Source organism: Centrocercus urophasianus, unplaced genomic scaffold (assembly GCF_019232065.1).
Source record: "Centrocercus urophasianus isolate 14NV4802_14NV808 unplaced genomic scaffold, USGS_Curo_1.0 seq_16, whole genome shotgun sequence".
In the NCBI taxonomy this organism is placed as follows: Eukaryota; Metazoa; Chordata; class Aves; order Galliformes; family Phasianidae; genus Centrocercus; species Centrocercus urophasianus.
In genome coordinates, this window is record NW_024884711.1 from 32,079,148 (window position 1) to 32,092,422 (window position 13,275).

Consider the following 13,275-nt stretch of genomic DNA (forward strand, 5'->3'; position numbering starts at 1 on the left):
CAGTCAAAGCTTCAACTCCATCATCTTCCATCACTCATTTACACAGAATATCCAATGCCCTCTCCTTAGAAGACTGCTTTGAAGTCACAGACACATTCCTATTACAGTAATTATCCAGTACTACCGCATTCCTTTTCAGGTTATTTAAGCCACAGTATTTGCAGAACAGAAGTATCACCTCTAGCTATCTCTGCTTGTTATCCTTTGATGCAAATGGCTAAGTGCATTGCTCCATCCCAGGTAAAAAGAATCCCTGTCCTGTTCTGACTGTTTCCCCCGGTCAGATCTGGAGGACAACCCCCAGCTTCCTCGGCTGGGCACACTACCACGTCCAGATACAGTTTCCACTGAGAAATGTCAGTTACAGACAGTGTCAACTCATTCTATCTAGATAACTAGCCTCAACCAAGAACTCTTGCTAAAACTTATACTGGAAGAAAAGAACTTTTAAGAGTTTGTATAAATGGATAATTCAGGTTTCATATCTAATTTATTTGCCCTCTGTCAGTGATAAAGTCATGTTACAAACATTTGCTTTTTAGTACATCACCTGGGATAACACAGCCATGATTTTGCTACGTTAGCATTCCAAACTTCTTTGTCAAGCCAGCCAACAAAGCAATGGACAAGACCTTTGGTTCACTTATATATTTATGAATGGAAAAAGTCATAATGTAAATTTACTTATTAAAAAAACTTGGGTACAAATTACACATACATAAGACCACCCATTTTTTGATTCACATGGACATCTTAGACCCAAACAACTCATTGTAATAGACTTCAGTGAGAATACTCCAGGTAAAGATTACAACAATTGGAAGCATCTTGGATTTTTAAAAAAGTATATTTCAATACATAAGTTTGTATGCATGCTTTAAACAAATATAGTTCAAGAATGAGCAAAGAGTCTAAACAAAAAGTAACATGACCAGCACTAACATTAAACTTCTCATCCAGATTTTAATATGTTAGTCTAACGTAGTGTTAGTTACCATGCTGTACTGAAAAATGTAATGGCACAATCTGAATCATGGTTCATTAAATATTATACCCTACTTCCCCAGAATATTTAGGCTGGTCATAAAATTAACAATGCGTAAGTAAATAAGTATAACCAGTTATAGACAGTTGCTTGTTTTACAGATTGCCATCAGGTAAGACATACTGCCCCCAGAGACTCAGAGAGATGGACATTCAATCATACCATTAAAACAGTATGGCCTGAAGAAATGGGCACATTTTTTTGAAAGTATATTAAGACAATTCTGTTAGCTTTTAGTTACCCCTCGTAAATAATCATGGTATGACTGAGTACAAGACCCAACTTTGAAAAGCAAAGGATTTTAATCGGCATAGTGCATGATTGATTCAACATAATTCCCAGGAAACAAGCCGGTTACTCGATTGCAAACTCCTTCATACCAGCCGTCATCGTTCTTCTTTATCACATAAATGATTGCACCCTCCATAAACGACAGCTCATCATCTTTGTCCTTTGTATAGTCATATATAGCAACGACTGTGGATTGAACAGGGAAAAGGTTAGCATCGTGCTAATAGCACCACTCAGTACCATTATATTTTGGAAAGACTTGTTTGCCATCCTGATTTACTGTACTGAATTCACACAGTTTTCCTGTTCAACATCAAGTCCAGAAAGTGACATCTGCCTTTTCTTGCAGTCCTGCCTGCCTGTAAGCAGTGGGTGGTAACTGCATCGAATGCTCCTAAACCTTCTGGTGTGGGCAAGCGCCTCTGGCTGGAGTGCAGTGCAACAGTGGACATGGCCATCCAAAAGCTGGGTTACAAACCAGGTGGGTCTGTGAATGTGGCGCTCAGACATGTGAATTCACAATTCACATGTGAATTTCTGCTCAGACTGCCTCGAAGGCATTCCTATCCCTGCATATCTTGATTAGAGAAAGCCTAAAAAAAAAAATCACTGTAGAAAAAGACCACTAGGAAAAATTCTTACACAATAGCCCCTGCAACTATACAGTGCATACTGCAGTGCATGACCATATAATCATCACAGAATTGCTCCACGATTCTGTGATCATGCACAATCTTGTAACCATAGCTGTACAGAAGTGAATCATTTCCTGCTTTCGCTGCATAGTTTCTAGATGATAATAAGATTTGACATTACTTTTAAAGGGGCTACAATGAATGCAAGTGTTGAAGTTACTATAGGAAAAAGAACGAGGGAATTTTTAACATACTCAACAATATACAAACTTTGGACATCTCTTATCCTTTAAAATAGTTAATATGGGTTTATGCAATAGGTCAATTTTATAGGTTTTAAGAATCTACTATTTTACATGATGTATCATCTCAGAAACTTGAGTCTTACTGCCTAGCAAATGATGGTGGAATAGGTCAGTTCTTTTCATCCCATGAGTGCACCCTACATACAGTGCAGCCAGCAGTGAGGACAGAACACAGCAGTTCCACCGCTGCTGCCAAGACGGTACCACAGACACATTTCATGCTCATGACAGTACCAGCCAGAGCCTGAGAGAACTTGCAGCGTTGCTGTTGACAAGCTGGTCACTGTCCTAACACAGACGGCTCTATGGGCAGGAAATCAGTTATTCTTGGGAAGAAATATTTATTATATGAGTTTATGTCTAAGCACAGTTACAGTCTGCTGAGGCAGACTCACTGGTATGTCTCATAGACTCACAGAATGGTTTGGGTTGGAAGGTACATAAAGCCCATTCAGTTCCAACCCCCTGCAATGCACAGGGCTCCCATCCACAGCTCAGGCTGCCCAGGGCCCCATTCAATCCAGCCTTGAACACCTCTGGGGATGGGGCACCCACTCTCTGGGCAGCTCTCCGGGCAGCCAGTGCCCAGACCTCACCATCCTCTGAGGAAGAAAATTTCCTCCAAGCATCTAACCTAAATCTCCCCTTTCAGTTTAAAACCATTCCTCGTCCTATCGCTCTCACTACATTTCACAGCAAAATGTTTCACGGTCTGCTCTAGCTGGCTTTCCATCTTGATAGGATAGAGCAGGACAGAGCATGGACTTTCTGGGCTTTGTGCAGCACACTTTCTAGATGACTGCTCAGCAACCCTGAGTGAGGTAGCTGCAGACGCAGTCCAGCAGCTCAACAAAGATGAAAAGCCATCGGATTCACATCTGCTTCTCATAACTGTTTCACTATACTTTTTTTATCCCTCCATTCTAGAATGCTTGAAGATATTTTATAATCCTTCTTTAAAAGGATTACATTTTATCACATCAGGTGTAGCCACTGACAAACCAAGAACGGAACACTTTGAGTTCTGGCTAGCAGGGACAATGACTTTTCATCAGACCAAGCTTTGTCATTCATCCCCTTCAGATACCATTAATCCCTGGTGCTGCAGGTACACAGTTGCAGTCCTTCCTACCTTTCTCTATGTAGTTCTTCGGCGCCCAGGCAGGATCTCCATCCGCATAGGGATCGCTGTACTGCACAACAGCAGCCTCCTCGTCCTCGTAGTCCACGGGGGGTGGGGGTGGAGGTGGGGGGGAGTCATCGAACATTGGCATCTCGTCAGGGGGCGGCGGGGGGGGAGGAGTCGGGCTATCGGCAACTGGAAACGTTGGGAAAGTTTTTTTACATGAAAACCAGCGTGCAGATATAAACAAACCTGAGGCTGTAGACTGTAAATAAAAGGGCTGGGGATGACAACACACAGCATGCGCTATAATACCATGCACTGATTAGAAACAGAGGCTTTGTATTAACAGCTACAACACGCAGCTACGTTCGTTATTAGTGGTCAGATCTACATAGAGATGCTACTAGAGTCAAAGCACATGCTGCAGGTCATAAGCTGAACATCAGCAGCGGGCAGCCCTGCTCGCTGGCCATGCTAAGGGCTGGCTGCAGCAGAAGCTGTGGGAGCACTGCAAGCAGCACCCTCTAAGCCGGGCAGCAGCAGCTGCTGGCCAGTCAGCAGCACAATTCGTTCTGCACAAAGCCTTTGCCTGTACAGCCACTTCCATTTGTTTGTGAACACTGCTTCTTTGGATTCCCTCTCTCAGAGCTAGCCCTAAGAGGGCAAAAAGATCTGGTACAGATCACAAAAAAGGGACGAGACTGGGCTTCTAATTTAACCAAGTGGGAAAAAACCAAGTGATCTTTCTGGAGAAGAAAAGCTTTGTACTGATCAGTATCCTGCAGACTGGCTTGTGTGTATGCACACATCCAGGATACCGTTAACAAATGGAAAACTACAACAGACGGCTGCTGCTCTTTGGGAAAAAGTGCTCAAGGAATTAAGTGAGTAATCCAAAATGTCAAATCCCTGCCCTGAGACTCTTCAATCAGCACAATTACAGGTTGCTTTGGGAAAGGGAAAAGAGAAAGGCATTATGGAACAAATCACTCTTTCAAACAGATCTTAATAACATTCATAGCAGCTGGAAGAACAGAGGGGAGACAGATCCCACATGTGAGACACAGGGCTACCCATCTCATTCCCTGGATCTGGGGCCACTACACATAAACCTGGGCGGGAGTTACTGTAAGGAACCATCACTGAGCTCAGCACTGCTGTATAAGCACACAGATTTAATAACAAGCAATCTCGGAGTGTGCATATGAAACACCGACAGGCTGAAATCCACTGCTCTGAGAGGGTGTGACTGAAAGAGCAGGGCATGTGCTCCAGAACACTGCTACTTTTAAGAAAGACAAGCTGGAAAGCAAGGAAAGAACACAGCACGGAGTGAAGCTAGTTAGATTTGTTTGCTTTACTGCTCTTCACTTCTGCCTGACCACTACTAACCAGTGACTAACCTTTGGTCCACAGGAACACAGCTCAGCACAGCTCTCAAGTTCTAGCTGTGCCAGAGAGGCTGTGCTGTGGTGGGGGAAGGCGACAGCCCCCAAGGCACTACTGTCACTTCAATCACAGCTCCCCACAGTGGGGCGGCTGCCACTGTGTTAACAATTCCTATTCCATACAGAAACCCACTGATGTCATTTGGAGACAGACTAACAAAGTCTCTGTCCAATTGAGTGCTCTGTCTTGCCTGCATTACTGAGCAGCGCTCACAGGCAGGCTTCGTTATTACACCACAGGCACATGACAGCACTATTTATAAATACACAGGGTTTGTGTGCTCTTTTCAGCACATCCTTCACCAAATATACTGCTATCCTTAGTATCCAGCTACAGCCAGGAAAAGAAAAGTATTGAACAACAATCCTTTGAGATGCTAAGAAATCCTTACCTTAATAAAGGCTGTATTTATTCAACAGTGAAGATGCGTATTTGACAAGAACAGAAGAGGGCAGGAAATGTGAGTGTGGAAGTGCCAACACACACCCTAACCAAAATGCTGTGCTCACAGTGCGTGTTTTATGGGAAATGTGTAAAACAATTCAACATCACATTTACACAAGGGGAGAAAACGGAACAGAAAATCAGACAAGTGTCACCCCAGGATGTGTCCCCACCTCTGGGATTGCAACCTACGCATTGCCTGGTTCTGAACTCAGCCAGGCAAAATCAGGAGCAGCATCAATTTTTCTAGGGGGAAAAAATGGCATACAGAAGTACTCTAAATGAGGAAGGGCACAGGGTCCAGTACATAGACCGGACTTAACAAAGCTTCAAACTGAAGCATTTTCTCTAGCTTGTGTTCACATCCCTGTCATTAAGTGGGGCCCTGCAGACTCATCTTTAGCAGAACGGGTGTTAGAGTGCAGCAGCTGACAGCTAGTCACTGGTCCCTGGGCACACTGCTAAACCTCTCTGCAGGAGACACCCATGGCTTGGGCACAGGGTGCAGGAAAAAAGAACAGACCTTGAGCATTTTCTAATCCTCTGCCCTAGAAAAAGTCTGAAAGGAGTCCACAGCGTGCACAGAAGATGCTTTCCAAACCCAACAATCTTTATGAAAAGGAAAGGCTTTTCCCATAAGAGGCAAGCCTACCCGTGTCTCTGTAACTCCACTTCCTGTGATTGTGCTGTAGAAAACAAGACAGTTGAAGGTCCCCTGCAGACAGTTCTGCTGAGTGTGTGCACAGCTGCCACACGCACTCCCACCTCTGAAACAAGGCAGCAGCAGCAGCTCAAAACCATACTCATTAGAGAACTTTCAAACCCCAGGGACTATTAAAGCAAGAAAATAAACAGGACAATTCCTAGACCACATTTCAACCTATTTTCTGCTGCAATCTCATTCACAAGTCAGCTTTAATTTTCGTTGTGACAGACAAATAAGTCTGTCCCTTTTCACCATACTTGGAACAATTCAGAAGCAGGTGTCAATTTTCTCAAGGTTATCTGCAAGTGAAGATATTTTGTACCTTTCATCTTCAGTACATCTACCTCTACACTTTGCATTTTGGGAAGGCATGTCAATTTTGTGGCATGCTAGTCTACATAAACACGACTTAAGCATTCATCTAACATAACACCAAAATACCTTCTTTCTGAATGGGAACCACAGAGATGCTTCTTACACCTGGGAAAACACTCACAATACGAGCACTAAGAAGCTCATATGGGAAGCTGCATAGCAGCACTGATCAGTGCTGAGAGCCCCTCAGCATATCCTGGAGCACCACTGCACAGTAACAGTCCCTGAGATTCTAGCAGACTCCACCATGATTCCCAAACGCCTTAAGAATGCATTATACTCATTTCATGCCCTACCTGCATTGCATTCTTTCTTTTGTTTACAAAACAACAACATTCTCCTGGAACAAAGATGAACTCACAGCAGGAGCAAGACTTTACCCCTGCACTAGCATTAGGGATAGGAACACTCACCTGAAATGAATCAAGCAATAATGGTAAAAGCAGAGATAGCAGTGGAAAACAGATCACAGCCAGGGAGCATCTCTCACAAATCTATCCACAGAGCTATGCCGTAAGCAGCTCAGTAGGGAAATCTGGCTACAGGACACAAAGCAATGGAGAATGAAAGGCGGGAGAGAGGAGAAATACCTCAGGAACTCCTTTGTAATGGCATTAGATCATAAGAGTGCACATTTTCAATTGCCTTTATGGCTCACCAAAAACTATCGCAGTACTGGAGTCAATGATTGCACAGTACATATTTTGACACTCCGCATAAGCCTTCTAATAAAAACTAATCAATTATCCCTACTGAAAAAGCCTCGGGCAGGATGATTCAACATGAAATTAATATTTTAATTAAGATACACTTCTACAATCAGATGAAGCAGATGCCACATATTTCACACTGTATTTCTCTAATAAATTTGCAGTTTGGAACTTAAATGGGTCAGTAATAATCATGCACGTGTTATAAAATATTGACGAGTGTGCCCTTCAGCTCCAATAGCATATTGACACTACAACGCAAGATGGTATTAGCTTCTGGAAAAGGAAACAAAAGAGAGTCTGACTTGCCAGCCATGCATACTAGAAGGAAGGAGGCTCTACCCTTTAATAGCTCAGCTTGTCCAAACTTACTGTTTTCCTGCACCCTGGCCACGAAGCCTGTGAGAGGTATCTGTGGAGTCAACTGAGGCATAGGGGGAGGGGGTGGAGCAATAGAAACTGGTAGCAAGGCACACACCAGATGGGAAAAGTCAAACGGACACAGGGGAAAAAAAAAAAAGGAAACAAACAAAAGCAGCCGTCAGTAACGAGGACCACAAAACAAAATATGTCAAGAACAACAAGAACACACACACAGAAGAACCTTCTTCAAGCTTGTGTTTCCAACGAGGCTGAATTCGTGGCTAGCCAATCACGGCCCAAAAAGCAAAACCTGCCCGCATCCATCTGAGCACAAAGCAGAGTGCAGCCCACAGCAGGGAGCTCCCGGAGTGAGTGCGGGCGCACAGGCAGCACACAGTGCTGAGCTTCTCATTGTGCTCACAATTGCTCAGATCCAGGAACTCTCTGTATAAAATGTGCTGCCAGAAGAGGAGGCGGTGGTGTGGAGGATTCTGGACTCCTCCTCTACCATCAGAGCAGAGAGCTACATCAAATGCAGCAAAACAGCACTGACACAGAGTAAAGACAGCAACTTTACAAAGGAAACAATGCTGTGATGTCAGTACTCATACAGAGCACCTCCTGTAATTTTGCTGGGGATGGGGACAAGGGACAGCTCACAGCATTGTTGTTCTGCATATAAAAAGGAACTTGTTGCTTATTGGAAAGAAAATAGGTAAGTTTTGAGTGGAACGGTGTTTTATTTCAAGTTATTAAGCCCTCTGTGGTTAGAGGCACTCTGCAACTTAAGAACTGTGAAGTTGTTAAGTGGCAAAGGCTTCTCGTTTCCCCTGAAGCACGGCCCTGCTCAGTGAGACATGAGACAGGAAACACTGAACCAGCGCTCAGCCCCACCAGGTTGACAGCTGAGGTGTTCAGCTTTCCCCTCTGCACACAACAGAGAGGATGTGCCACATAAAGTACCAGTGCTGGTGGGACAGCAGTGAAGGTGGGGAGGAGGGAGAAAAAAGCAAACAAAAAAGAAAAGAACAACAGAACATCAGCTCATTTGTTTACACTGTGCCTCTTCTCAGGTGAATTTCTCTTGCATCAAAACAGAGAATTCCTGTGAAGATGGGAATTCAGCAGCATAATCCAGTTGGAATCAAATTTGAAAGAGGTTCTGTACTTCCAAGTAAGCAACAGTTTTAAATAAAGCCATGACTAAGATTAATGTTTGATGAATAAAAATGAAGCATTTAGTTCATTACAAAACCAATAATCAAATCAACTGAATGAAGGAAACAACCAATAAAAGAGGGACAACAAACAGGTTTCTCACAAAATTGAAGTAAACATCTAAGAAAAAAACAGAATATTTGTTAGCATGAGAAGTAAAACCTTAAGGAAACGTGGAACCTAGATTTAACGTCAAGATAGTAGCATTAAAAAAATCACCAGTTTCAGAAACAGAAAAAAAAAACAGTTTAAGGTAGAAAAAACGCACCCATCATCAAAATACTGTTCAAAAAAATTTTGACAATCAGTATTTTGAAAACACCAAAGATGCCGGACTGGGGAACAGCACCTGCATTTGAGCAAAAAATTGCCTTGGAAAACTCCAAATGTTCAGAAATAGTGGTGTGCAGAGCATTCAAGGTGACTATTTCCAGAAGTCCTGTTTATTCATCAGAACACAACTGTTTGAGCAGGAGGGGGTTTCTGTTATTATGGACAATTAATTTTGGGAAGCAGAGTGTGGAAGAAAATGAAGAGTCAGTCTGAAAACTAGGAATGGGGAAGAAAAAAAAAGTAGGTAAGTACTGTGCCTGCATAGAAAGACATTCTTGGACTAATGTTGTACTTGTAAACCACTGAGAAAATGTTTCACCCTGTGTCTCAAATACTGTCTATGTGTTCTTTCCTTAAGAATAAGTATACTACTAGGCAGCACTGGTCTGTAGAGATCTTCAGCTCAAACATCAACATTTCTTTTTATAGGAATATCACTCTGTAGTTTAGAGCCGGCACAGCACTAAAAGCCACGTGAGTACAGTCACTCCTCTACGTATATCTGGTAAAAATGATCCTTGTTGTTTCCAGTAAGGAAGAATTTCAGCAAGGATAATTTTGGACTGAAAGCAGTAAGGAAAAAGTCCCTGATCTAAACGTAGCTTTCCACCAAGATTCTAGTAGATCCCTCTTTTGCGGAACTTTCTGCAGTCAACCTTGCTTGCCGTGTTCTGTGGTTAGGCAGAACCCTGCTGACTAAAACCAGGCTCAGCTGCCCACTGCATAGAATCACAGAATCACAGAGCTGGGCTGGGTTGAAAAGGACCACAATGATCATCCTAGATTCAACCCCCCTGCTACATGCAGGGTTGCCAACCACCAGACCAGGCTGCCCAGAGCCACATCCAGCCTGGCCTTGAATGCCTCCAGGAATGGGGCACCCCACTGCTCACTCATTTCCATCTCTACTATTGGTGTAGAAGCATAGAGGAGCAATTTGTTAAAGAGAAAAGAGACTGAACTCTTCGTCCCTTCTCTAACAGTCAAGTTTAAAGTGAAGAACAAAGGAGAAATTTGGAGACAGAAATAGGATTTGAGAACAAGAAAGAGACAGGGAGATACTGAGTAATGGGAAAAGCTTGTTTTATGAGCATTGTGCTCCGATAGCACCCTCTCACCACTGGTCCAGTAGTGGAGGAAGTGTGCTACAACCACATTAGGTCTCCTGCAAAAAATCTGGTTTTAGTTTATGTTTTCCAAGCACACCTGAAATGCTAAGTATAATGTGCCCATAATTAGACAGGCAATCATCATAATTTCTCGTTGTGAGTAACAGCAAACAACTCAGAGGGGAAAAACAGTGAAATTGCATACAGTACAATCTCTGTACAACTCAGAGTTTTTCTTATTTGTTTTTCTTTCTATTTCAGGAAAGAAAGCAATAATCTTATTGATGCTCTTCACAAATGAATTAAAATGCCATGCATGCTTTTACAATCATTTTGCTCAAAACAGTTTTTGATTTCAGAGCTCAGAAGCTTACTTGAATTTTGAGAATAAAGAGGCCCGCCATTAACATGAGGTTGAGCAGAAAATGGGGCAGTCACAGAAGGATTCCGTCTGTATCCACCAGAAGATGCTGAAGAAGTGGTAGAGTTGTGTCGCGAGATTTGCCTGGTCATTGTGCCATACTGGGAACCAGGAGCTGAACCTGGAGCAGCTGAAAAGCATTAGCCAGAGGAACCAAGGAAAAGACTTGAGCAGAGCATTACTTGGGACAGAATGCAGAAAACAGAAAAAGCCCAGAACCTGGGAATTATTTGACCACACATCACCAGTAAATTAAGACAGTAACAGGAGATTAACAGAAGACAAACATCCCTGTTATAATCAGTAACGAGAAAACAGGACATAAAAGAACATTCATATAAAGGGCATTTGAGAAATGCTGATAACTACTTTGACAGTCTGATGGGGCTGGAAACTTGGATCAGCTTCCAGCTCCTAAGCATATCTCAAGAATTCTACATGCAATACCCTTTATTGAAAAGCGCACACAAAAAAATCACACATTCTGCTCAAAGCAAATGTTCTCCATTGTGAACCAGAATTTGTCTCCAATCAAATAATAAAAAATGCTCTAATAAAATAGTAAAATAAATGTCACGAGCTTCAGATGCTTGGCACATTCACCAATCATATTTGCTAGCTATGCTTTTATATTCATGGAATTTGCACCACTAATAGATCAGAATCACCAGTGCCGGCTGTCAGAAAGACATGTCACTCATTCTTCAAGATGGATACCCATTTTTACCTTCCCCATGCTCGCTGCACAAAAGCCAAGATTAATAAAACAATTTAAGTTCTCTTTTTGCATTCACCTCTGACAGATAAATGAAAGCATCAAGCCTTGCAAACTAATGAATCTCAAACATTGAGGTCACATGGATCAACGCACAACTCTGCAGTTTTTGAATGTAAAAACTGTTTTGCAATAAAATGTTCTGTGCTTTTAAATACATATGTATATATCTTATACAGACAGATAAAAATATATACAAAACGCACACGCATGGCACAGTGCATGGTCAGTAGTTTGCAGTCCTGTAGTGCCATCCAAAGTCACTTTCACTTAACACTTCAGTAAGAGAAAGTGCAAAGGGTTACATGGGTCAAAGCCTCCAAAGCTGGTTTCATAACAAGATCTATGAATTTTGACATCAGTTTCTGATAGGAAAGGGAGAGGTCTGTGTAGTTTTACACTTACTACTTTTAAATCCTTTCCTAACAGCAACATGTAATATTCGAAGCATTTTTTCAAGAACTGTTGGCTTGTATCATAAAGTCTTTCAGTTTGGCATCTGCCTGCAGCATTACAGGATCAAACCCAAGCCACCGTGACAGACACTTCTGCTTTTCAGTCACCTTTTCCCTCAGGATAGAATACGTACATCACCCTACACATCAGCTACCATTTTTAAGTGAGAATGCAACTGTAGCAGCTTAGTTTCAACTGCAAGAGTGATACAGCAGAATGGCAATGTTCCAGCTGATTTTGAGCTCCTTCAGATCAAACAGATTGAACCTTAGCTTTACTGGGAATGGAGATTTCAAGCAACTAGCAGCTTTTCCCCATACCTTGTACATTTACCTTCAGAGGCTTTAACCACAGGAAGTTAGCGGAGATTAGATTTGTTTAAAAAAAAAAAAATAATCACATCAGAACTGATTTTTATGTTAAAATCATGTAGAGCCCAGTACAGATGAAAAAAAAACAGCTTCACTAAGTCCATTAGGAAGAGATGATTATTGATTATGCAGCGTGACTGCAATCACTTCAGCATTGACACAAGTCTCACCTATCAGACTGCCCATCGGGAGAGGTGGTGGCAGTGGTGGTGCTGGCGGGGCTCCAGGAGGAGGAGGAACAGAAATGTGTGCTAATAAAATAGTTTATATTCCCAATTAGGCCACATATTTAAAAAGCAGGTAAGAAAGCAAGGGCACTTCATAGGCTTCCCAAATAAATACAAAAATTTAACTTTAGTCTGATACAAGCTCAGACCCTGATCCTACAAAGGGTTCTGTACCTGCAGGTCATTATTCCCATTTATTTCAATGGGATGACAGGTGATAGTAAGATGTATGCCTATTTGGACCAGTGCAGGATCAGAAACACCAGGAAATAGAAAGGAAAGCCTACACATGTGTAAGAAAGTGAACCAAGGAACAAATTCAACAGATGTACACACTGAGAAAACCTGCATTGCTCTCTTTCACTGCTATGCTATACACACCAGTTCTCCTGCTTCTGTCAGTGGTCTCTCTCACAGTTTAGCAACTTCAGACTGTACCAGAATAAATGACACTAGTTGACAAGTCTGAATTCTACTACTGGCAATTTTCTGTAGGTCATCTTTTGTATTTTATTTGAGGTAAAAACTTCTATTCACTTGTACAAACACAAGTGACTGATATTAAAGCCTTAAGTTAACATGGGAAGAGTCCCTCCTACCTGGCCCAATGGTTGGTGGCGAAGGTGTAGGCACGGCAATGGGAATGCCAATACTGCTGCTGCCGCTGTTCTCTCGACTGCCGCTACCTCCACTACTGCCACTATAAGAGAAAAACAGAAAAACAAGTATTAGCACACATTTCCTACAAAAGCCTATCAACAGCCATGTTTCTTGTGTGAACTCTGCTGGTCTAACAGCAGACAGTCAAAAAATCCGCTACAAAAAGCCCTTGTCTCTACCTACAATCTCATATAGCTAATCAACTATGTGGGAAGCATTACATCCCTAATAAATGGAATTAGCTAAGCTGATGAAC

At 42.3% G+C, this 13,275-nt stretch overlaps 1 protein-coding gene across 12 annotated transcripts in view; it reads right to left on the minus strand.

Annotated features, from left to right (window-relative positions):
• Positions 1-471: 471 nt before the first annotated feature.
• The window catches only part of ABI1 (abl interactor 1), a 77,600-nt gene continuing 64,796 nt past the window's right edge, over positions 472-13,275 (minus strand). For 2 of the 12 annotated variants that reach the window (XM_042816644.1, XM_042816635.1), the window contains 6 exons: positions 12,959-13,059; positions 12,303-12,383; positions 10,484-10,660; positions 7,459-7,545; positions 3,409-3,594; positions 472-1,522 (listed from right to left, as the gene is read on the minus strand). In XM_042816644.1, the coding sequence (XP_042672578.1) occupies positions 1,347-1,522; positions 3,409-3,594; positions 7,459-7,545; positions 10,484-10,660; positions 12,303-12,383; positions 12,959-13,059 (808 nt within the window). In that variant the 3' untranslated portion in view covers positions 472-1,346. The remainder of the gene's footprint in view (positions 1,523-3,408; positions 3,595-7,458; positions 7,546-10,483; positions 10,661-12,302; positions 12,384-12,958; positions 13,060-13,275) is intronic. The other 10 variants (XM_042816638.1, XM_042816636.1, XM_042816645.1 and 7 more) reach the window with 7 other exon arrangements.